The sequence below is a fragment of the Mobula hypostoma genome, chromosome 12 (genome assembly GCF_963921235.1).
Source record: "Mobula hypostoma chromosome 12, sMobHyp1.1, whole genome shotgun sequence".
Lineage (NCBI taxonomy): Eukaryota > Metazoa > Chordata > Chondrichthyes > Myliobatiformes > Myliobatidae > Mobula > Mobula hypostoma.
The window spans coordinates 54,272,041-54,296,701 of NC_086108.1; the positions used below are offsets into that span (position 1 = coordinate 54,272,041).

Consider the following 24,661-nt stretch of genomic DNA (forward strand, 5'->3'; position numbering starts at 1 on the left):
AGGTATCACCAATGTAGAGGAGGCCACATAGGTAGCACCAGATTAAATAAGTTACACTGACAGGCTTGCTGGTGAAGCGCCATTTCACCTGGAAGGACTGTTCCTCCTACTCTTTCTTCTCTCTCATGGACTCTCCTATTCCCTGCAGGCTTATGCTTCTCCCACTTTTTATTCTATCTTTTGCCTTTTTCTTTTCCAGGTCTGATCAAGGGTCTTGGCTCAAAGCATAGATTGCTCATTTCCCTCCATAGTTGCTGCCTGACTTGTTGAATTCCTCTAGCATTTTGAGTGTGTTGCTCAAAATTAACTGCATTTGCAGAATCTCTTGTCTCTGTGTGATGTATAAGATTAAAATGGTAGTATTTTTATGAAGCTATCTTTTAAATATTTTGCCAAGTCTTTAGAAAGCACTTTTGTTTCATACTCCTGGTAATTTTACTTTGGAAAATCTGCTTGTTTTAGGTATCTCACAAACTGAGTTTTTGTTTTAATGCTTTAGTGTTACACTGTATATTGAGTAAATCAGTTCAAAGTTGTCAATGGCCATTTCATTGGATTTTCAATAAGTGGATTCCATTTAATTGGGACATACTGGGACCAGTGCATTTTAGCCCAATCAAGCATCTGCCCCAATTAGCCAAAGTTTCATGGAAATGGTAAAAATGGTATATTTAAAAAAAAGACTAACTGCTATTTAATTGAGTAACAAATTATGTATTTAAGTAAAATACAGAACAAATTAGAACTCTACCAATACTACTGCAGTACTATAAAATTGTGTATTAGTTTGTAATAATTATCAACAGAGGAATTAATCCAGCATATACTGCCATGTTCTTTTGACTGTAAATGAACAAAATCAGCGCAGCCACCTAGTGTAAATAATGGACTGTCTTCATACAATGCTTTCAATATTTACATCTTCCAAATCTTTATTTTCATTGTAATATTCAAGATAACTGTTGATCCCTTCAAATTCTTCATAGTTTCTAACCTGAAGTAGAGAAATAGTTTCATTTTCATTAGCAGCCATTCTAGTCTTGAATGCTTGAAACTTCAGTGAGCAAAACAGTTCTGAATTGTCTTGCTGCTTATTTCTCGGAAACTATCAGTGACAAAAATCACTGCCTTTTGAACACAATTAGTTGCATCTGATGCTATTTAAAAACTGTTTTCTGCATACTGTCTAATGGCCATGCAAGTACACATGACTGACACGAGTTAGAAACATTTCAGCAACAGTCTCCTATCCCAGTTGAGCAGTATAGTGTCCCAAATAGGCAAAGGGAATCCCGGCTAATTTCTCAATTAGTTTTTCTTATTTAAGAGTTGTTGAGGCACGACTACGCAGGCAGTGGATGTTAGCGAGTTAGACTGGTGGAAAGAAAAAAAGAAGACAGCTTTATAGATTCTGGAACAGTGCAGTAATAACAGGGTTGTTGTGACGGGAGATTTTAATTTCCTCAATATTGATTGGTATCTCCCCTAGAGCAAGGGGTTTAGGTGGGATGGAGTTTGTTAGGTGTGTTCATGAAGGTTTCCTGACACAGTATGTAGATAAGCCTACAAGAAGAGAGGCTGTACTTGATCTGGTATTGGGAAATGAACCTGGTCAGGTGTCAGGTCTCTCAGTGGCAGAGCATTTTGGAGATAGTGATCACAATTCTATCTCCTTTACCTTAGCATTTGAGAGGGATACGAACGGACAAGTTAGGAAAGTGTTTAATTGGAGTAAGGGGAAATATGAAGCTATCAGGCAGGAATTTGGAAACACAAATTGGGAACAGATGTTCTCAGGGAAATGCACGGCAGAAATGTGGCAAATGTTCAGGGGATATTTGTGTGGTGTTCTGCATGGGTACATTCCAATGAGACAGGGAAGGCATGGTAGGGTACAAGAACCATGGTGTACAAAGGAATTAAAAATCTAGTCAAGAAGAAAAGAAAAGCTTACAAAAGGTTCAAAAAGCTAGGTAATAATAGAGATCTAGAAAATTATAAGGCTAGTAGGAAGAAGCTTAAGAATGAAATTAGGAGAGCCAGAAGGTGCAATGAGAAGGCCTTGGCGAGCAGGATTAAGGAAAACTCCAAGGCATTCTGCAAGTATGTGAAGAGCAAGAGGGTAAGACACAAGAGAATAGGATCAATCAAGTGTGACAGTGAAAAAGTGCGTATGGAACCAGAGGAGGTAGCAGAGGTACTTAATGAATACTTTGCTTCAGTATTCACTATGGAAAAGGACCTTGGCGATTGTAGGGGTGACTTACAGAGGACTGAAAAGCTTGAGCATCTAAACATTAAGAAAGAAGATGTGCTGGAGCTTTTGGAAAGCATCAAGTTGATAAGTCACTGGGACCAGATGAAATGTACCCCAGGCTACTGTGGGAAGTGAGGGAGGAGATTGCTGAGCCTCTGGAAATGATCTTTGCATCATCAATGGGGATGGGAGAGGTTATGGAGAATTGGAGGGTTGCGGATGTTCTTTCTTTATTCAAGAAAGGAAATAGAGATATCCCACGAAATTATAGACCAGCGAATCTTACTTCAGTGGTTGGTAAATTGATGGAGAAGATCCTGAGAGGCAGGATTTATGAACATTTGCAGAGGCATAATATAGTTAGGAATAGTCAGTATGGCTTTGTCAAAGGCAGGTCATGCCTTACGAGCCTGATGGAATTTTTTGAGGGTGTGACTAAACACATTGATGAAGGAAGAGCAGTAGATGTAGTGTCTATGGATTTCAGCAAGGCATTTGATAAGGTACCCCATGCAAGCCTTATTGAGAAAGTAAGGAGGCATGGGATCCAAGGGGACCTTGCTTTGTGGATCCAAAACTGGCTTGCCCACAGAACGCAAAGAGTGGTTGTAGAAGGGTCATATTCTTTATGGTGATCGGTGACCAGTGGTGTGCCTCAGAGATCTGTTCTGGGACCCCTTTTCTTTGTGAATTTTATAAATGACCTGGATGAGGAAGTGGAGGGATGGGTTTGTAAATTTGCTGACACAAATGTCAGGGGGATTTGTGGATCGTGTGGAGGGCTGTCAGTGGTTACAGTGGGACATTGATAGGATGCAAAACTGGGCTAAGAAGTGGCAGATGGAGATCAACCCAGATAAGTGTGAGGTGGTTGCATTTTGGTCGGTCAAATATGATAGTAGAATATAGTATTAATGGTAAGATTCTTGGCAGTGTGGAGGATCAGAGGGATCTTGGGGTCTGAGTCCATAGGACACTCAAAGCTGCTGTGCAGGTTGACTCTGTGGTTAAGAAGGCCTACGGTACATCGGCCTTCATCAACCGTGGGATTGAGTTCAAGAGCCAAGAGGTAATGTTACAGCTATATAGGACCCTGGTCAGACCCCACTTGGAGTACTGTGCTCAGTTCTGGTCACCCCACTATAGGAAGGATGTGGAAACTATAGAAAGGGTGCAGAGGTGATTTACAAGGATGTTGCCTGGATTGGGGAGCATGCCTTATGAGAATAGGTTGAGTGAACTCGGCCTTTTCTCCTTGGAGCAACGGAGGATGAGAGGTGACCTGTTAGAGGTGTATAAGATGATGAGTGGCATTGATCGTGTGGATAGTCAGAAGCTTTTTCCCAGATAATGTTAGGTCAGGGCCTTACCTTGCTACTGGTACCACGTAGCCCAGTACTACCTGTCTCGGGTCGGGTTGTCGGCGACTCAACCGGCACACCCCTTGGTGCTCTTCGGTTAACCAGGGAGGAGGGTGTGTGGCACCCAGCAGGACTAAAAACAAAACCTGTCAGAGGGCGGATGAACTCTTTGTCAGTCAACGGCCACCTACTGTTTGTGTGAGGAGTGGCGCGTAACACAGTCTTTTGTTTCACGCCTTGTAAGGCATAATTGCCTGTAGCTGGCCCCGTAGGCCTGAGTCGACGTAGTAGTAGCAGCAGTAGTAGTTGTTGTTTTCCCAGGCCTGAAATGGCTAATTCAAGAGGGCACAGTTTTAAGGTGCTTGGAAGTAGGTACAGGGGAGATGTCGGATAAGTTTTTTACACAGAGTGTGGTGAATGCATGGAATGGGCTGCTGGCGACGGTGGTGGAGGCGGATACAATAGGGTCTTTTAAGAAACTTCTGGATAGGTACATGGAGCTTTGAAAAATAGAGGGCTATGGGTAACCTGAGGTAATTTCTAAAGTAAGTACATGTTTGGCACTGTTTTGTGGGCCAAAGGACCTGTATTGTGCTGTAGGTTTTCTATGTTTCTATGTTTTTGTCCCAAATAAGCAGTTGTCCTGATTAACTGATGGCCCTATTAACCAGAATCCACTATACTTTGTTAAATTGCTCCTTTTATTGTATTTTTTCTTGTTCCTTCAAAAAGCCATTTCTTCTCCAGCCCTTTTGTCTAACTTGACCAAATTCAGTTTAGAAAGGTTGAGAAAGCAATGCTCCCAGTGAAACTCCTTCAACTATCCACCACTTATTACATGAGTGGCTAGCTAGTGGTGTTCAAGTGTTTTTTTTAATATGCTTGTTTTTCTTCCATTTATTTGTCAGCTTGCCCGGGGCTCAGGTAGCCAACCGTCCTTTGCAGTCGTAGAGTACCAGACTGCTGATCAAACTGAATTAGTTCAACGATCCACTAATGGAATGCTTATTGGGGGTAGCCATGTCAATGTTTCATTTTGTGCTCCAGGGCTTCCGGGACGCAGTATGCTAGCAGCACTTATTGCTGCCCAAAGGCTGGTAAGTAATAATCTTTAAACCTCTTGCAAAAGAAGAATTGTATTTAATAGATTGTGGCCCTCATTTTATTTTTAGTTCAGTGATGAGCAACATTACTGATAATGAGGCTTGAGACTTGAATTGGTTTTCAGCATTATATAAAGACATTGAGAGTTGCAAGCCCATTTTTCTTTTGACTATACATGGCTCTACTTGGGAGCAATAGAATTATGTTTCGTATTTTAAAGGACAGCAAAGGAATTGTATAATCAAAACTTGAATACTTTAATAGCCTGCCAGAGTCCCTTACTTTCCCACCGCACCACTTCTTTTATGATCAAAATAGTTTAAGTGTGAAAAGCCATCAGGCAATTTGTGAGGGTAGGCCTTGGGTTCAGTCCTTGAGGTGTATTCAGTTCTCATGGATCACTCAATGAGCAAACATGCAGAAAGTTCTCCTATGAAACTGGATTCACAGAGCCATAAAAAGTACATTTGGATCTGGGAAAAATGCAGGTGGCAGTCTCAACTGAATGTAAGTGTCTCAATAATTCCATGAATAAAAATTATTTTGAATCAAATCATGAATGTTTCGCTTCACTGCAAACATTTTCATTCTCATTAAATTTTCATGGTTTATAAATTATTTTTTCATGGTTTTTAAATTATTTTTGTAAATGATTTTCCTTTATGATGCATTTGCTGTTATATAAATTCCTACATATATGGTTTTGCAGTAGTTGGATGTCTAACTGAATTAAATTTCCTTTTAAGTTGTTAAACAGCAGTAAAGGTCTCCTTCCTGCACCCAACCCTTTGCAGTTCATAAACGCCCTGGGTAATCCTGTATTGCAGTTGCTCCTGAGACCTTACTTCAATGGGCACGCTGGCAAAAAAAGTGAGTTACTTTGCAGCTCTTTCCAAAGAAATATATGTAACACTTTTAGATTTGTCTTTATCAAGCGTGTATGGGTATCTAGCAGGTAATGGTTCAGGAGTCTTCAGATGTTTCCTTATTGTATTTGTTCCAGGGATTTTCTGCTTGTATAGATGTGAACAAAGATTGTTGGAAGAGTGGGCAATCTAACTATCACAACATGGTACAATAGACCATTCCAATGAGAAGAGTAAAAAAGAAACGTAATAATGTTAAGAGAAAGTATAATGATTGATATATTTCTCTTTAGGTCTAACTTAATGGTAAAGCCTGTGTTGCTTTTGTAGAAGCTGAGATTGAGGACTTTTCCGAGGAACTGGTGAAGAGCTTATAATGACAAAAGGAAGAGGATACAGTTTTTATACAGTAGTTCAGGGAGAAACTAATCCAATGGATATCCAAAAGATTGAGATTCTTCAGAGAATTACAATTCTTACTGGAGCCATTTGTAAACGGATACAGGGTAGAGGAGATCAGTGTTAACTGCATGGTTCAGAGTACCACAGAAGGAAGGAATTTCACTTCCAATTTCAGTCCCATGGTATGCTGGCAGGACCAATCCTTTTGGGATGGATTCTGCTTAAACTGGACCAGATGAATGTCTAGATGGGTTAGATGGCTTGAAGGCTTTAAACTACTAGTGTGAGAGGCAGTGGATGGAATTCAAACCACCTTCCTTAGCATTACCTAAACCTTTTTTTTTAAGATTACCAGTCCAATATTGGAGCCGAGATGTGTGCAAATCTTGTAACTACTTTGGTATTAAAATAGAAAATGCCAAAAATAATTTTTTAGGTGATGCAAAACTGAGGAAAAAGAATTGCAACACATGGAAGTTTCTACAACTGTATACACTTAGATAATGTTTAGATAGCTAAGCTTGAATTGTTGAATGTCAGTGAAGCCATGAATTCTGTTGCAACTTCTATAATGTTTGGGTTGCTTTTACCAGTTAGTGTATGAGGAGGGGCTAATGGGCAGTGGGTGGGTAAGGGTTCTAAACAGTCTTCCTACCTGCAAGGCAAGTTCAAAAATGGGATCAACAAGAAGCACAATAACTTTTGGCAGCTTTTTGTTTGAACTTTTGATCTATATTTAGCTGATGCTGAAGTTTCAAGCCAGAAGCTTAGGGCATCCTGGGGTCAATATTCTCTTGATTATTCTCATTTATTGCTATAGAGTCTTTTGTGTATACTCGGAGGGAGATTGAGTGTTGGTGTAATAAAGATTAATATTACTCAGCATTTAAAGTTTGTGTAAAGCTGAATCATATGCTCAGGTTAGTTAATTAGTGCTGTGCAGCATTCTAATCTAAAGATGATGTTAAAAATTATGCCTGTAGGTTTTTGCAAATAAAATGAAGCAAGATGTTTTATGTTTAATCAAACCCTGATTTTTCTCTTGGACACTTCTCGGCATTGGATAAATAGTGAATTAGATGTGACACTCAGCATGAGCAAAATATGTCACATACAAAAAAATATATGGAGCAGTTAAAAACGCAAACACGAGGAAATCTGCAGACGCTGGAAATTCAAGCCACACACATCAAAGTTGCTGGTGAACGCAGCAGGCCAGGCAGCATCTCTAGGAAGAGGTACAGGCGACGTTTCAGGCCGAGACCCTTCATCAGTCCCGTCGACTGTACCTCTTCCTAGAGATGCTGCCTGGCCTGCTGCGTTCACCAGCAACTTTGATGTGTGTGATATGGAGCAGTTCCAATGTTTGTGTGACTAATTTTGAGTAATTTTCCTTGTTATTACCTTGATTTTTTTTTAGAAAATCAAAATGAACATTTGTGGAAGAAAAATGTTTGTTCACGTTCTCAAATTTGGTTTGTTCCCTTAAGGTATGCTGGGGACTACCTGTGGCCTACCAGTTTTGCCAAATCCTATACTGACTGCAGCCCTGCTTCAAATAAGTCAAGCACAACAGGTAGCTGTTTTGAAATCATTCTTTCTCAAGCACATTCCAATAAATAAATAAAAAGCTATCTGTGCTTCATATACCACTATAAGATCATCTCTCATTCCTGCACTCCGAGGAAAAAGTTCCAATCTGCTAAAGCTCTCTATATAACTCAGTCGATCAAGTCTTAGCAATATCTTTGTACTCTCCTCTCCTCTGCACTCTTTCTAGCTTAATGTCATCTTTCCTACAGTAGAATGACAAAACCTAAACACAACATAGTATCCCAAATGTAGTTTGACCAACATTTTTTACATCATCCCACTCTATACTGAAGGCCAGCATGCCAAAAGACACCTTCACCACCCTGTCTATTTGCAATGCCAATTCCTCGGTGCCTCTTATAAAACACACATAATGGCACTACAGTTATCATGGATGTCCTACCCTCATTTATGTTCCCAAAATGTAACAACTCACACTTACCTGAATTCATTTTCCATTCCTTGGCCCACTTGCTGAACTGAACAAGATCCCTCTGTTGTAATCATCTTCACTGTTGATAACACCACTTGTTTTAGTGTTATCTGCAAACTTACTGATTTTTACCTTGTATATTTTCATCCAAATCAGAATCACATTTCTTATTATTACTGGCATGTGACATGAAATGTGATCACCTAGCAGCAGCAGTACAATGCAATACATAATATAGAAGAAAAAAACAAAATATAATAATAGAATAAATCATTAACAGTATACATAAATTGAATAGATTAAAAATTGTACAAAAAAACAGAAATACTATATACTAAAAAAAAATGAGGCAGTGTCCCAGTGGCCACACATTTTAATTCCACGTCCCATTCCCATTCTGATATGTCAATCCATGGCCTCCTCTACGGTCAAGATGAAGCCACACTTAGGTTGGAGGAACAACACCTTATATTCCGTCTGGGTAGCCTCCAACCTGATGGCATGAACATTGATTTCTCTAATTTCTGTTAATGCCCCTCCTCCCCTTCTTACCCCATCTCTTATTTAAAAACGCAAACATGAGGAAATCTTCAGATGCTGGAAATTCAAGCAGCACACATCAAAGTTGCTGGTGAACATAGCAGGCCAGGCAGCACCTCTAGGAAGAGATACAGTCGATGTTTCGGGCCGAGACCCTTCGTCAGGAGTAACTGAAAGAAGAGCTAGTAAGAGATTTGAGAGGGGGAGGGGGAGATCCGAAATGGTAGGAGAAGACAGGAGGGGGAGGGATGGAGCCAAGAGCTAGACAGTTGATTGGCAAAAGGGATATGAGAAGATCATGGGACTGGAGGTCTAGGGAGAAAGAAAAGGGGAGGGGGGGGAAAACCCAGAGGATGGGCAAGGGGTATAGTGAGAGGGACAGAGGGAGAAAAAGGAGAGAGAGAAAAAGAATATGTGTATATAAATAAATAATGGATGGGGTATGAGGGGAAGGTGGGGCATTAGCGGAAGTTTGAGAAGTCAATGTTCATGCCATCAGGTTGAAGGCTACCCAGATGGTTTATAAGGTGTTGTTCCTTCAACCTGAGTGCGACTTCATCTTTACAGTAGAGGAGGCCGTGGATAGACATATCAGAATGGGAATGGGACGACATATCAGAATGGGAATGGGATGGACATATCAGAATGGGAATGGGGCTCTCACTCCATCCTCCCGCCACCCCTCTAGGAATAGGGTTCCCCTTGTCCTCACCTACCACCCCACCAGCCTCCGGGTCGAATTCTCCATAACTTCCGCCACCTCCAACGGGTTCCCACCACTAAGCACATCTTTCCCTCCCCCCCCCCCACTTTCCGCAGGGATCACTCCCTACGCGACTCCCTTGTTCATTCGTGCCCCCCCCCCGTCCCCCCATCCCTCCCCAGTGATCTCTCTCCTGGCACTTATCCTTGTAAGCGGAACAAGTGCTACAAATGCCCTTACACTTCCTCCCTTACCACCCATTCAGGGCCCCAGACAGTCCTTCCAGGTGAGGCGTCACTTCACCTGTGAGTCGGCTGGGGTGATATACTGTGTCTGGTGCTCCTGATGTGGCCTTCTATCTATTGGCGAGAACCGACGCAGGCTGGGAGATCGTTTCGCTGAACACCTATGCTCTGTCTGCCAGAGAAAGCAGGATCTCCTAGTGGCCACACACTTTAATTCCACATCCCATTCCCATTCTGATATGTCTATCCACGGCCTCCTCTACTGTAAAGATGAAGCCACACTCAGGTTGGAGGAACAACACCTTATATTCCGCCTGGGTAGCCTCCAACCTGATGGCATGAACATTGACTTCTCAAACTTCTGCTAACGCCCCACCTCCCCCTCGTACCCCATCCATTATTTATTTATATACACACATTCTTTTTCTCTCTCTCCTTTTTCTCCCTCTGTCCCTCTCACTATACCCCTTGCCCATTCTGAGGTTTCCCCCCCCTCCCCCTTTCTTTCTCCCTAGGCCTCCAGTCCCATGATCCTCTCATATCCCTTTTGCCAATCAACTGTCCAGCTCTTAGTTCCATCCCTCCCTCTCCTGTCTTCTCCTATCACTTTGGATCTCCCCCTCCCCCTCCCACTTTCAAATCTCTTACTAGCTCTTCTCTCAGTTAGTCCTGACGAAGGGTCTCGGCCTGAAACGTCGACTGTGCCTCTTCCTAGAGCTGCTGCCTGGCCTGGTGTGTTCAGCAACTTTGATGTGTGTTGCTTCTATCCCTTATTTACTTATTTATTTATTATTTTCTCCTTTTTTTCTCCCCCTCTTTTTTTTCCTCTCTCTGTCCCTCTCACAATAAATCCTTGCCCGCTCTCCATCTTCCTCTGATGCTCCTCTCCCCCTTTCTTTCTCCCTAGGCCTCCCGTCCCATGATCCTCTCCCTTCTCCAGCCTTGTATCCCATTTGCCAATCAACTTTCCAGCTTGAAGCTTCATCCCTCCCTCCTGTCTTCTCCTATCACTTTGGATCTCCCCCCCCCCCCACTTTCAAAGGTCTTACTATCTCTTCTTTCAGTTAGTCCTGACGAAGGGTCTCGTCCCAAAACGTCGACTATACTTCTTCCAAAAGATGCTGCCTGGTCTGCTGTGTTCCACAAGCATTTTGTGTGTGTTCCAAGGGTTTAATGTCCATTTAGGAATCGGATGGCAGAGGGGAAGAAGCTGCTCCTGAACCTCTGAGTGTGTGCCTTCAGGCTTCTGTACCTCCTACCCGATGGCAACAGCGAAAAAAGGGCATGCCCTGGGTGCTGGAGGTCCTTAATAATGGATGCTGCCTTTCTGAGTCACTGCTCCCTAAAGGTGTCCTGGGTACTTTGTAGGCTAGCACCCAAGTTGGAGCTGACTAAATTTATAACCCTCTGCAGCTTCTTTCGGTCCTGTGCAGTAGCGCCCCCCCCCCCATACCAGACAGTGATGCAGCCTGTAAGAATGCTCTCCACAGTACATCTATAGAAGTTTTTGAGTGTATTTGTTGACATGCTAATTCTCTTCAAACTCTTCATGAAGTATAACTGCTGTTTTATATCATTGATATAAATGACAAATAGTAATGGACTTATCACCAACGTTTAGAGAACACCACTAGTCATGGGTCCCTAGTCTGAAAAAACAACCTCATTATCCTCTGCTTCTTACTATCAAGCCACTTGTGTTATCAGTTAGCTGGCTTTTCCTGGATTCCACAGCAGCCTATAGTCATAGTCATAGTCATACTTTATCGATCCCGGGGGAAATTGGTTTTCGCTACAGTTGCACCATAAATAATAAATAGTAATATTACTATTAGTAAATAGTAATAGTCATAGAAGTAATAAATAGTAATAGAATAGTAATAGAAAATAGTAATAAATAGTTAAATAGTAAATTGTAAATTATGCCAGTGAATTATGAAGTAAGTCCAGGACCAGCCTATCGGCTCAGGGTGTCTGACCTTCCAAGGGAGGAGTTGTAAAGTTTGATGGCCACAGGCAGGAATGACTTCCTATGACGCTCTGTGCTGCATCTCGGAGGAATGAGTCTCTGGCTGAATGTACTCCTGTGCCCACCCAGTACATTATGTTGTGGATGGGAGACATTGACCAAGATGGCATGCAACTTAGACAGCATTCTCTTTTCAGACACCACCGTGAGAGAGTCCAGTTCCATCCCCACAGCATCACTATGCCATGTAGAACCCTATCAATGACCTTGATGAAGTCTATAGTGCCTTGAAAAAGTATTTAGCCCCTACAGATACTTTGGCAGTTTACTGTCTGTTTTTCTAAATGTAAAATATATTGAAGTAGGATTTTTGATCATGGTGCATGATATTTCAATCAAAGTAACAATTTCAAAACCTGTGAATAATCTACTAAACAATAAAAACCACAATTGTGAGGCTGAATGTGTCTTCAACCCCTTTGAAATTACTATGCTAACTTTCCTCAGGTGCAATGTACTCTATTACCTTAGCGACTCACCCAATTTGTTGATGTACTGTAAAAAATTGGAGGATCATCTGCTTTCAATGAATTTGCAAGGATATATAACCCCTCCCTCTGTAATGTCTACCAATATGGTAGATTTTTCACAGACCAAATCAACCTGAAGTCAAAAGAGCATTCAGGACAAGTCAGGAAAATGATTACAGAGAAGTACAAATCTGGGGAATGGTACAAGACGGTCTTGAAGGCACTGGATATATCTCGGAGTTTAGTATCGTCCATTTTGAAAAATTGGCAACAATATGAAACTACAGCCACACTGTGTAGGTCAGACCGTCCCTCTAATCTTAGTTGCCTGCAAAGAATGGTACTACTGGTAAGAGAGGCCACTGTGATGCCAACAGTCACCCTGAGTGAGTTGTAGAAGTCAGTGGCTGCAACTGGAGATGAAGTTTGTGTCTCCACAACTTCCAAGACCTTGTACAAAAAGGGTATTTATGGAAGAGTAACAAGGAAGAAGCCCCGGCTTTAAAAATGACATACACTTGCCTGTAAAGACTTTGCAAAGTGTCACTTAAAAGATATTGTAAAGATGTGGAAGAATGTCTTGTGGTCAGATGAGACTAAAGTGAAACTTTTTGGCCTCAACATTAAATGGTACGTGTGGTGTAAATCTAATAATGATCATCAGCCAGGTAACACCATCCCTACTGTAAAGTGTGGTGGAGGTAGCATCATGCTGTGGGGATGCTTTTCAGCAGGAGGGACTGCCAATCGGGTCAGGATTGATGGGAAGGTGAATGTTGTGAAATACAGAGAGATTCTGGATTAAAACCTGCTCACCTCTGCCAGAAGCTTAAACTGGGGGAGGAAGTTTGTCTTTCAGCAGGACAATGACCCAAAGTAAACTGCCAGAGCACCCATGGAGTGGCTTCAAATGAAGAAAATTGATGTCCTTAAGTGGCCCAGTCAGAGTCTTGACCTTAACCTGATTGAACATTTCTGGCGAGACCTCGAGATTTCTGTCCACCGCCATTCCCCAACTAACCTGGCACAGCTTGAGCAATTTTGTAAGGAGGAATGGGCAAATCTTGTTCCATCACATTGAATGACTTATAGAGACTTATTCAAAAAGGCTGCTGGCTATAATCACTGTGAGAGGTGATTTAAGTATTGAGCAAAGGGGAAATGAATATTTTTGACCTGCTGACATTTCAGGTTTTGAATTTTTAGTTTATCATGTTTTACAATTTTCCATTTTTTAGGGGCTGTACTGTGTAAAAAAGGAGCATGAGAGTCGCAAATAAAATTTTTCAGTTAAATTGATTAAAATCCCTTATTGTAATACTCATTTATGTGAACAAAGGGTTGGGAAATGAATACCTTTACAAGGCACTGTGTATATACTACCTTTACTACCCTACTCCCATCAACTTTCTTGGTTACTTCTTCAAACAAAAACTCAAAATTGTGGGACTAATCTCCCATCCACAAAGCTGTGCTGTCTATCCCAAATCAACCACCATCTTCACAAATACATGTATATCTTGTTCCACAGAAACCCCTTTAGTAACCTATATACCACAGATGTCAGCTTATTTGGTGTATCAGTCCCAGATTCTTTTCAACCTTTTTCATATAAATGCACATTAGTCACCTTCCAGCCTTCTGGCACTTCACCCATCATTAATAGTAATGCATGTATCTCAGCCAGGGCTCCCATGGTTTCTTCTCTAGTTTCTTGGATATACCCAATCAGCCTCTGAAGCTCTCATATATGTTAGGACATTCAGTACCACCTCCACTGCAAACAAACTATACCAAGACATCCCATTAGCCATCTTAAGTTCTAAAGTCATGATCTCCTGCTTCACAGTAAAAGCAGAGAAGTATTCATTGAGGACCTCACTTACCTGCCATAGCTCCATACAGCTTTCCATTTTGTTGTCTGAGGGGCCCTGTTCTCCCTATACTTACACTGCCCTCTCATTTCTCTATTAGTTGGTTTTGCTTTACTGAAGGACATGTGAAACTTGTATTAAACATTTATGAAAATCAAAGAATTGTTTCATTTATCAAAGGAATCCAATAGCCTATACTCTTCCCAATTCTAAAGGTACTTGATTATGCAATGTTGTCTCTTCAAAACTAAAATTTCTTCCCTGAATGGAATGTTACAATGTTGGCTCTTGCTTTAGACTGTTCCATAGGCTTCACTGACAGAAAGCGGGCACCACAGTAGCATAGCGGTTAGTACAAAGCTATTACAGCTCAGAGCGTTCTGGAGTTCGGAGTTCAATTCCGGTGCCATTCTGTGAAGTGTCTCTGTACATCCTTCCAGTGGTATGCGTGAGTTCTCTCCGAGTCCTCCAGTTTCCTCCCGCAGTCCAGAGACCCACTGGGTAGGTTAATTGGTCATTATAAATTGTCCCATGTTTAGGTTTGGACTAACCAGTTTGTTGGGGTCGCTGGGCAGTGTGGTTCAAAGTGCTGGAAAAGCCTACTCCAAACTGTATCACTAAATGAAAAACTAAATAAATAAAAAGAGCAGTGTTGTTTTGAGAGATCTATTGATTGAACAATTTTGGCTTTCAACTAGTGCTGTTCAAACCTACAAATCTGGTTATCTGTGAAAGTAATTGTATCTACTCCTCTTGATATGTGGCAAAAAATAAAATATTCTTTTAATGCTTCGCAACTTGGGAAGATAATTTTTGTGTCAGTAATTGATCAACTTGCTTATACAACCTACATTTTAACAAATTAATTTCCTACCTAGAATGCTGCTTTGGGGAATGGATTGTTTCAGAATCTACTTCAATTGCACCTGGCACAGCAACGACTACTTGTGAACAAAGAAAATACAGCAATCAACAATGTGAGTTTGTAACTGCCTCATTTTTATCTAGATTTGTGTTGTCCTGTTTTTCTTTTAAATGATGATCTGACGTGTAAACAGTTGCATGCTGGCATCCCTCAGCAGATCAGGCATTGTCAGTGGAAAGAGTCAAATTTAATTTGCAGAGATATTCTGGAAGGAATGACCAGAGGTAGGTTTAGAGCTGCATTATTAATAGACTTACTGTAATTAAGGCAGTTAATGAGACTGAAAACAAAAGAACATTTAAAACTGTGCAAGCTAAACTGTTACTGAAACCACAAGGAAGTGCTGGAAATACTCAATGGATCAGACCTTGCCTGTGGAGGGAGGGAAAATGAGCTAACCAATATTGACTGTTTCAATATCTCCACTTCCCTTAGTTACTTTAACCTACCTGCTTTCCAACAAACACTCCAGTCAGTGAAGAATAAATCTGCTATTTTTATCAAACCCATGGAAAGACTAGATCGCAGTCTCCGAGACTGTCATTGACCTGATCTCCTGATGAGATCTTTTATCCACAGTTTCTATCTTATGATTGTGGTTGTATATGTTGTCCATTGCTTCCTGAAAATGACTGCACAATTTGAGAGGGTAGTAAAAAAAGACATGTAGTAGATCTACCTCTTATTATTAAAGGTATTCAGTTCAGGAATTAACGCAAACAACAGGAATTCTTCAGCTGCTGGAAGTTCAAACAACACACATCAAAGTTCCTGGTGAATGCAGCAGGCCAGGCAGCATCTCTAGGAAGAGGTACAGTCGACGTTTCAGGCCGAGACCCTTTGTCAGGACTAACTGAAGGAAGAGCTAGTAGAGATTTGAAAGTGGGAGGGGGAGGGGGAGATCCAAAATGATAGGAGAAGACAGGAGGGGGAGGGATGGAGCCAAGAGCTGGACAAGTGATTGGCAAAGGGGATATGAGAGGATCATGGGACAGGAGGTCCGGGGAGAAAGACAAGGAGGGGGAGGGGACCCAGAGGATGGGCAAGAGGTATAGTCAGAGGGACAGAGGGAGAAAAAGGAGAGTGAGAGAAAGAATGTGTGTATAAAAATAAATAACGGATGGGGTACGAGGGGGAGGTGGGGCATTAGCGGAAGTTAGAGAAGTCGATGTTCATGCCATCAGGTTGGAGGCTACCCAGACGGAATATAAGGTGTTGTTCCTCCAACCTGAGTGTGGCTTCATCTTTACAGTAGAGGAGGCCGTGGATAGACATGTCAGAATGGGAATGGGATGTGGAATTAAAATGTGTGGCCACTGGGAGATCCTGCTTTCTCTGGCGGACAGAGCATAGGCGTTCAGCAAAGCGGTCTCCCAGTCTGCGTCGGGTCTCGCCAATATATAGAAGGCCACATCGGGAGCACCGGACGCAGTATATCACCCCAGCCGACTCTAACGAAGGGTCTTGGCCTGAAACATCGACTGTACCTCTTCCTAGAGGTGCTGCCTGGCTTGCTGCGTTTACCAGCAACTTTGATGTGTGTTGCAGTTCAGGAATTAGAAAGGTTGTGTTGGCAGCTTTATAAAACTCTGGTTAGGCAGCATTTGGAACATTGTATTCAATTCTGGTTGCATCATTAGTGTAGTAGAGTTATAGAATGCCACATCACAGAAACAGGCCCTTTGGTCCATCTAGTCCATGCCGAACTGTTAATCTGCCTAGTATTATTGACCTGTACCTGGACCATAACCCTCTGTACACCCCTCATCCATGTGCCTGTCCACATTTCTCTAAAATGTTGAAATTGAACCCACATCCTGCATGTTCTGCATTTTCACTACCCTTTGAGTGAGGAAATTCCTCCTATTTTCCCCTTAAACATTTCACCTTTCACTTTCACCCTTAATCCATGATCTAGATTCTACCAAATTCAGTGGAAAAAGCCTGCTTGCATTTACTGTTATCTATATCCCTCATAATTTTGTATATCTCTTTCAATTCTCCCCTCATTCTCCTGCACTCTAGGGAATACAGTCCTAACCTATTCAACCCTTCCCTATAAACTCAAATCCTGGCACTATCCATGTAAATTTTCTCTGCGCTCTTTCAACCTTATTTACATCTTTCTAGTAGGTTGGCGACCAAAGCTGCACGCGATACTCCAAATGAGGTTTACCAACAACTTGTACAACTTCAACATAACATCTCAGTACTTTGATTTATGAATGCCAGTGTGTCAAAAGCTTTCTTTATGACCCTATCTATCTGTGATGCCACTTTGAAGAATTATGGATCTGTATTCCCTGATCCCTCTGCTCCACCATATTACTCAATGCCTTACCGCTCACTGGGAATTTTCTTGTATCCATCTTCTGACTTGTGCTTTTCAATAACCTTTTTACGGAGCTGCTTGAAGTGTTCTTTTGTCTTCAGGGTGTAGCTTTTGCTAGGATATTTACTCAGCAGAAGTTAGACCTTCCAGATACAGGTGTATTTTTACTATAGTCTTTTGAAACACCTTGACTGCTCGCAGGTTTCCAAAAACAGATCTCCTTTTTACCAATTATGTGACTTCTGAAACCAATTGACTGCATATTAAAGGGGGTGAATAGTTATGCATTCAATTATTTTGTGTTGTATATTTGTAATTAATTTAGATCACTTTGTAAGATCTGTTTTCACTTTGACAGGAAAGATGCTTTTTCTGTTGATCATTGTCAAAAAAGCCAAATTAAATCCACTGTGACTCAATGTTGTAAAACAGTAAAACAAGATAGCTTCTGGGGTGGTGGTGGGGGCGGGGGGATACTTTTTATTGGCACTGTATGTAGTGCAAAAAATAGGAAATTAAAAAAAAGTAGTGAGGTAGTGTTCAAGGGTTTAATATCCAGTCAGAAATTGGATGGCAAAGGGGAAGAAGCTGTCCTAAATAATTGAATGTGTGCCTTCAGGCTTCTGCAACTCCTTCCTGATGGTAGCAGTGAGAAGAGGGCATGTCTTGAGTGGTGGAGGTCCCTAATGATGGACGCTGCCGTTCAGGGGACTGCTCTTTGAAGATGATCTGGCTACTACGGTGGCTAGTGCCCATGATGGAGCTGGCTAATTTTACAGCTCTCTGCAGCTTATTTCAATTCTGTGCAGTTCTTCTCCCCCCCCCCCCCGCCCCATATCAGATGGTGATGCAGCCAGTTGGAATATTCTCCATGTTACATCCATAGAAATATGCGAGTGTTTTGGTGACATACCAACTCTCTTCAAATTCCTAATTAAAGATAACTGCTATCTTGCCTTCTTTATAACTGCATCAATATGTTAGGTCCAGGTAAGGTTTTGACTGATATTGACACTCAGGAACTTGAAATTGCTCACTTTCTCTACTTCTGATCCTTCCATGACGACTGGTTTGTGTTGCCTCATTTTACCCTTCCTGAAGTCCACAACCAGTTCTTTGGTCTTACTGATGTTGAATGTAAGGTTGTTACTCAACTAGCTGGTATATCTCACTTCTGTACGCCCTCTCATTTCCATCTGAGATTCTGCCAATAGTGGTTGTATCATTAGCAAATTTATAGATGGCATATGAGCTGTGCCTTGCCACACACTGATGGGTATGGACAGTGTAGAGCAGTGGGCTAAGCATATATCCCTGAAGTGTGTCAGTGTTGATTGTCAGTGAGGTGGAAATGTTGTTTCCAATCCGCACCGATTATGGTCTTCCAGTTAGGAAATTGAGGATCCAGTTGCAGGAGGAGGTACAGAGGCACAGGTTCTGGAGCTATTCAATCAGGATTGTATGAATGATAGTTTGTATGAATGCTAAGCAGTAGTTAATAGCAGCATTCTGACAGGGGTATCTGTGTTGTCCAGGTGATCCAAGGCTGTGTGGAGAGCCAAAGAGTTTGCGGTCACCGTAGACCTATTGCATAGGCAAATTTCTGTGGGTCTAGGTCCTTGCTGAGGCAGGAGTTGATTCTAGCCATAACCAACCTGTCAAAGCACTTCATCATGGTAGATGTGATTGCTACTGGACGATAGTTGCTAAGGCAGCTCACCTTGCTCTTCTTGGGCACTGGTATAATTGTTGCCCTTTTGAAGCAGTTGGGAACTTCTGACTGCAGCAAAGAGTGATTGAAAATGTTTTTGAACACCCCCGTCAGTTGGTTGGCACAGGTTTTCAGGTTTACCTACCAGGTATTTCATCAGGGCTTGTTGCCTTGCGAGAATTCATCCTCTTGAAAGACATTCTGATGTTGGTCTCAGAGACAGAGACCATAGGGTCACTAGGTGCTGCAAGGATCCTCATAGCTGTAGTTTTATTCTCCCTTTGAAAGTAAGCATAAAAGTGTTTAGTCCGTCTGGGAGTGAAGCATCACTGCCGTTCATGATGTTGGGTTTTGCTTTGTAGCAAGTAATGGTCTGCCAAACCTGCCAGAGTTGATGGGCATCTGATGTCTCATTCAACCTCACTCTGAATTGTTTCAGGGCTTTTAGGATTTTATAGGAGGTGGTCCATGTTTCAGCTCCATACTATAATGTAGGAAGGACCTCGAGGTTGCGGTCTTCAAAGACTCTTTTCCTTAACTTTGCATAGGCACTCCTAGCACTACTCAGGCAGTGGTTAATTTCTGAGTCAATGTTTGCTTTTGAGGTGAGAATGTTGCCAATGTAAAGAAAGTGGTCTACGTTTTCAAGGGCATTATCATCAACTATTATGGAAGGCCACATAAATGGCTGGTTGGGCGATGACTGATCAAAGTTAAAAGTAAAATTTATGATCAGAATACATACATATCACCACATACAACCCTGAGATTCTTTTTCCTGCTGGCATTCTTAGCAAATCTGTAGAACAGTAACTGTAAATAGAATCAATAAACAACAAACTGTGCAAATGCAAATACAGATAAATAGCAATAAATAACGAGAGCATAAAGCAATAAGGTAAAGAGTCCTTAAAGTGAGACTGTTGAATGTGGGAACACCGGAATTAGAATGAGTATAGTTATCTTCTTTTGTTCAAGAGCCTGATGGTTGAAGGCTAGTAACTGTTCTTGAACCTGGTGGTGTGAGTACTGTGGCACTTGTACCTTCTGCCTGATGGCAGCAGTGAGAAAAGAGCATGGCCTGAGTGATGAGGATCTTTGATGGATGCTGCTTTTTTACAGCAACGTTTCATGCATGTGCTCAATGGTTGGGAGGGCTCTACCTGTGATATACTGGGGTAAATCCACTATGTGTTGTAGTATTTTCTGCTCAAAGGCATTAATGTTCCCATACCAACCTCTAATGCAGCCAGTCAATACACTTTCCATCACACATCCATAGACGTTTGTCAAGGTTTTTGATGACATGCTGAATCTCTGCAAACTCCTAAGGAAGTAGAGGTGCTGTCGTGCTTTCCTTGCAATTACATTTATATGATGTGTCCAGGACGGATCCTCCAAGATTGTGACACCAAGGAATTTAAAGTTATTGACCATCTCCACCTCTGATCCTCTGATGAGTGCTGGCTCATGGACCTCTCGTTTCCCTCTCCTGAAGTTTACAATCAGTTCCTTGGTCTTGCTGACATTGTTGTTATTACACCACTCAGCCAAATTTTCATTCTCCCTCCTGGATGCTGATTCATCATCACCTTTGATACGGCCCACAACAGTGGTGTCATCAGCGGACCTGTATATGGTGTTGAAGTTGTACTTGGCCGCACAGTCACAGGACTGATAATTCTGACATAGGAGCAGAATTAGTCCATCTGGCCCATTGAGTCTGCTCTGCCATTCAATCATTATAACAGAAAATAGAAAAGGTGAGTGGGATGAGTGCAGGTTGGTGGGACTAGGTGAGAATAAGAGTTTGGCACGGACTAGAAGGGCCAAGATGGCCTGTTTCCGTGCTGTAATTGTTATATGGCTAAAAGGGCAATGTTATGATAGTCATGGGAGATTTGAACATGCAGATCAATTGGGGAAAATCAGGTTTGCACTGGATCTCGAGAGTGAGTTTATTGAATGCCTAAGAGATAGCTTTTTAGAGCAATTTGTCGTTGAGCCTACTAGGGGATCAACTATACTGGATTGGGTGTTATGTAATGAACCGAGGCGATTAGGGAGCTTAAGGTAAAAGAACCCTGAGGGACCAGTGATCACAATATGATTGAGTTCAACTTGAAATTTGATAGGGAGAAAGTAAAGTCTGATGTAGCACTATTTCAGTGGAGTAAGGAAAATTACAGTGGTATGAAAGAGGAGTTGGCCGGGGGGGACTTCCGGGTCATCAAGGGAATGGCGGCGTAAGGAAAAGGTCTCTCGACAAAAAAGAAGGTAAACTGCCCCAAAATCGAATTTAGACAAATACTTAATATTGCATAACTATATTAATAAAAGGGGCAAGGATAATGTCTAAGAACAAGATTAAAAAGTCCGCTCCGAAGGCTGATAAACATAAAGAGACGCAGCAAAGCGACGGGCCTAGCTCCCCCACGGCAAGCCAGGACGGAGATAATGAGGGGGAATCAGTGACTCTGTCTTTGATTCTCGGAGAGATTCGTGAGTTCCGACAAGATAACAGCACACAACTGGAAGATATTAAAGGAGAAATAGTAAAAACTAACTTGCGGATAGATGAAGCCGAAGCGAGGATTGTTGGAATTGAAGAGAAGCTACAAAACGCCGAGGAAGTGATAGCAGAAATGCTGAAGCTACAAGACCAGCTCCAGTGGAAACTAATAGATCAAGAAGGCCGCTCGAGAAGGGAAAATGTGAGGATCTACGGAGTTCCCGAAGGAACTGAAGGTAAACCCGGATTGATGATTCCCTTCGTGGAGAAGCTACTTAGAGAGAACCTTGATATACCGGCCGCAAAAGACCTACAGATAGAAAGGGCTCACTGCGCGTTGGCGCCACAGCCTCCGGCAGGCGCCCAGCCCAGATCGATTCTGGTCAGATTTCTCAGTTACAGAACGAAGGAAGAGGTGCTTAAAAGGGCATGGCAAAAGAAAGGTTTCATGTGGAACAAATGTAAAATCAGTTTAGACCACGACTACGCACCGGGGATTCTTGCCAGACGGAAGGAATATACGGAAACACGGAGAGTCCTGAAGGAAAACAACATCAGATTCCAGACCCTGTATCCAGCTTGGCTGAGAGTCTTTTACGACGAAGGGACAAAAACTTACGCTACGGTGGAGGAGGCAACGTCGGACCTGGCGGACCGGAGACTACCTATTAAAGTTATCACCCAACCGGAGTTGCTACTGGAGAGGATTCGGCAGAAGTCGTGGCAGTTAGTGGGGCGAGGACGCTCCACATGAGCCAGAGTGTCAAACTACAAAGAAAAGCTGCAAATATTCAGACGCGAATGTACAGAGAACACAGATTAATTAAGAGAAATGACTGAAAAGAGTAAATCGGACTTAAAGGTAAAATGAAAACTGGTAACTGAAAATAAACTAGGCGGAATAACTTGAATGATAGCAATTTGGTCGAGACATAAATAGGAGAAAATTCTCTATGATTATTCAAACTGCTGAGGGCCCTCTAACACGGGGTGAAGATGGAGGTTATCCCTCTGAACTGAGGCGGGTCAGTGCTCAGGCCTCACTGTGGGAAGTCGGGAGAAATTTTCAAATGTTACACGTTCAAAAATGTCTAGGGTGTGGTTATATGTCTTGGTTTACTGTTGAGAAAGGGATTGCTTACTGTTTGGTTAGAAAAGGAGTGTTTTTTTTCTACTAGAGAAAAATGCAAACTGAATTGGTAAAAATAATTTCCTGTAATGTTAATGGGGTTTTGAATCCAATTAAAAGAAATAAGATTATGTCTAAATTGAAAAAAGAGAGGGCACAAATAGCTTTCCTCCAGGAAACACATATGAGCCAATCTGAACATGGAAAATTAAAAAGAATGGGCTTTAAGCATGTATTTTATTCATCATGTAAATTGAGTCACGAAAGACGGGTAGCTACTTTAATATCAAGTACTCTTAATTATGAACATATTTCAGAGACTAGAGACAAAGAAGGACGGTTTGTAAAAATCACAGGAAGAATAGAAGGTACAGAAATAATATTGCTGAATGTTTATGCTCCTCCAGGTTGTGAATGGTCATTTTATAGACACATTTTTGACCTAATGGTCAGTTCTCAAGGGGTAGTAATTTGTGGAGGGGATTTTAATATTAGATTAAATCCTATATTAGATTCTTCAAGAATAGTTACTCAGAATAAACCTCTGTCTCGGAAAGTGAATTCATTGATGGAGGAGTTGGGAATTATAGATGTCTGGAGGGAATTACATCCTACTAGTAAAGATTATACATATTACTCTTTCCCTCTAGAGGCACTAGACAGGGATGCCCAATTTCTCCTCTCCTTTTTGTGCTATATATTGAACCGCTTGCCCAACTAATAAGACAGAACGAAATCGTAAAAGGTATCAAGGTGGCAGGGATTGAATAGAAAGTGGCGTTATTCGCAGATGATGTTTTGGTCTATCTGAGTGAACCAGAAAAATCATTTATAGGATTGTTTACACTGTTGGATGACTTTGGGAAAATATCAGGTTATAAAATAAATGTAAAGAAAATGCAGGTTATGTCCCTAAATTACACACCATCCAAAAAATTGCAGGATACATACGATCTTAAGTGGGAAGCTAAATCATTAAAATAATTAGGAATAACCCTGCCGAAGGATCTTTCAACACTGTCACAGGTAAATTATGGGCCATTAAACTCAGAGATAAAAGCAGATATGCATAGATGGAATCTTATCCCCTTTTTAAGTTTAAATTCAAGGATAAATACTATAAAAATGAATATTCTTCCTCAGTTATTGTATCTTTTCCGTACTTTACCGGTGGAGGTGGATGATGATCAATTCAGGGAATGGGACAAATGGATTTCCCGCTTCATTTGGCAAGGAAAGAAACCTAGAATTCGATATAACACCTTACAGTTAGGGAAGGAAGGAGGAGGTATGGTTCTTCCTTGCCTGAGAAATTATTTTTATGCCTCACAGATAACCCCTCTGTTATATTGGTGTAATAGGGAATATAAGGCTAGATGGAAGGAAATAGAATTTGGATTAGTTGACAGTTTTCCTCTACAGGCCTCAATAGCTGACAAAGGATTGATGGCCCAGTTGGAAAAATTTAAAAACGGTTGGATAAATCTTACATTAAAAGTATGGCAGAAGGTGGTTAATTCATGTGGAATTAATAACATGTTAAAACTCTTTAGATGGTGTGCATATGATACCGAATTCCTTCCCAACAGAGGAGATAAAAGATTTGAGCTATGGATAAAGAAAGGTCTTACAACCTACCTCTCATTTATAGATAAAAGAGTATTACAAAGTTTCCAAATCCTGCGGGACAAACATGGCCTAGAACATAATGACTTTTTTAGGTACCTTCAAGTACGAAACTATGTTAACCAGAGTTGTAGATATACAGACCTATCAACAGTAGAATTAGAATGTTTCAAGATTCTGAAGTCGGCTTGCAGTTCAATACCTAGTAGATCAGTTTCTCGATTATATAATGCACTCTCCCATGCTAAAAATGTAAATACACTGTATATTAAAGAGAAGTGGGAGAAAGAAGCGGGGTTGGTACGTTCAGAGGAGGCTTGGGGGAAAATCTGCAGCTTTCAATGGTCCTCGACTAATTCTTTGACTTGGAGAGAACATTGTTGGAAAAACATTATAAGATACTTCAAGACCCCATATCAGGAAAAATATAAAGATACAAATGTGATGTGTTGGAGAAGGTGCGGCTCCAAGGAGGCAAATCATTTTCATATTTTCTGGGATTGCCCTAAATTAAGTCTATATTGGGAAGGTATTCATAGAACATCAGTA

The 24,661-nt window shown here is 41.5% G+C and overlaps 1 protein-coding gene across 7 annotated transcripts in view; it reads left to right on the forward strand.

The window, feature by feature from the left end:
- The window catches only part of raver2 (ribonucleoprotein, PTB-binding 2), a 173,028-nt gene that overhangs the window by 54,833 nt on the left and 93,534 nt on the right, over positions 1–24,661 (forward strand). For 6 of the 7 annotated variants that reach the window (XM_063064137.1, XM_063064138.1, XM_063064139.1 and 3 more), the window contains exons 4-7: positions 4,527–4,715; positions 5,469–5,592; positions 7,481–7,566; positions 14,756–14,854. In XM_063064137.1, coding sequence (XP_062920207.1) covers positions 4,527–4,715; positions 5,469–5,592; positions 7,481–7,566; positions 14,756–14,854 — 498 coding nt within the window. The remainder of the gene's footprint in view (positions 1–4,526; positions 4,716–5,468; positions 5,593–7,480; positions 7,567–14,755; positions 14,855–24,661) is intronic. The other variant, XM_063064136.1, reaches the window with a different exon arrangement.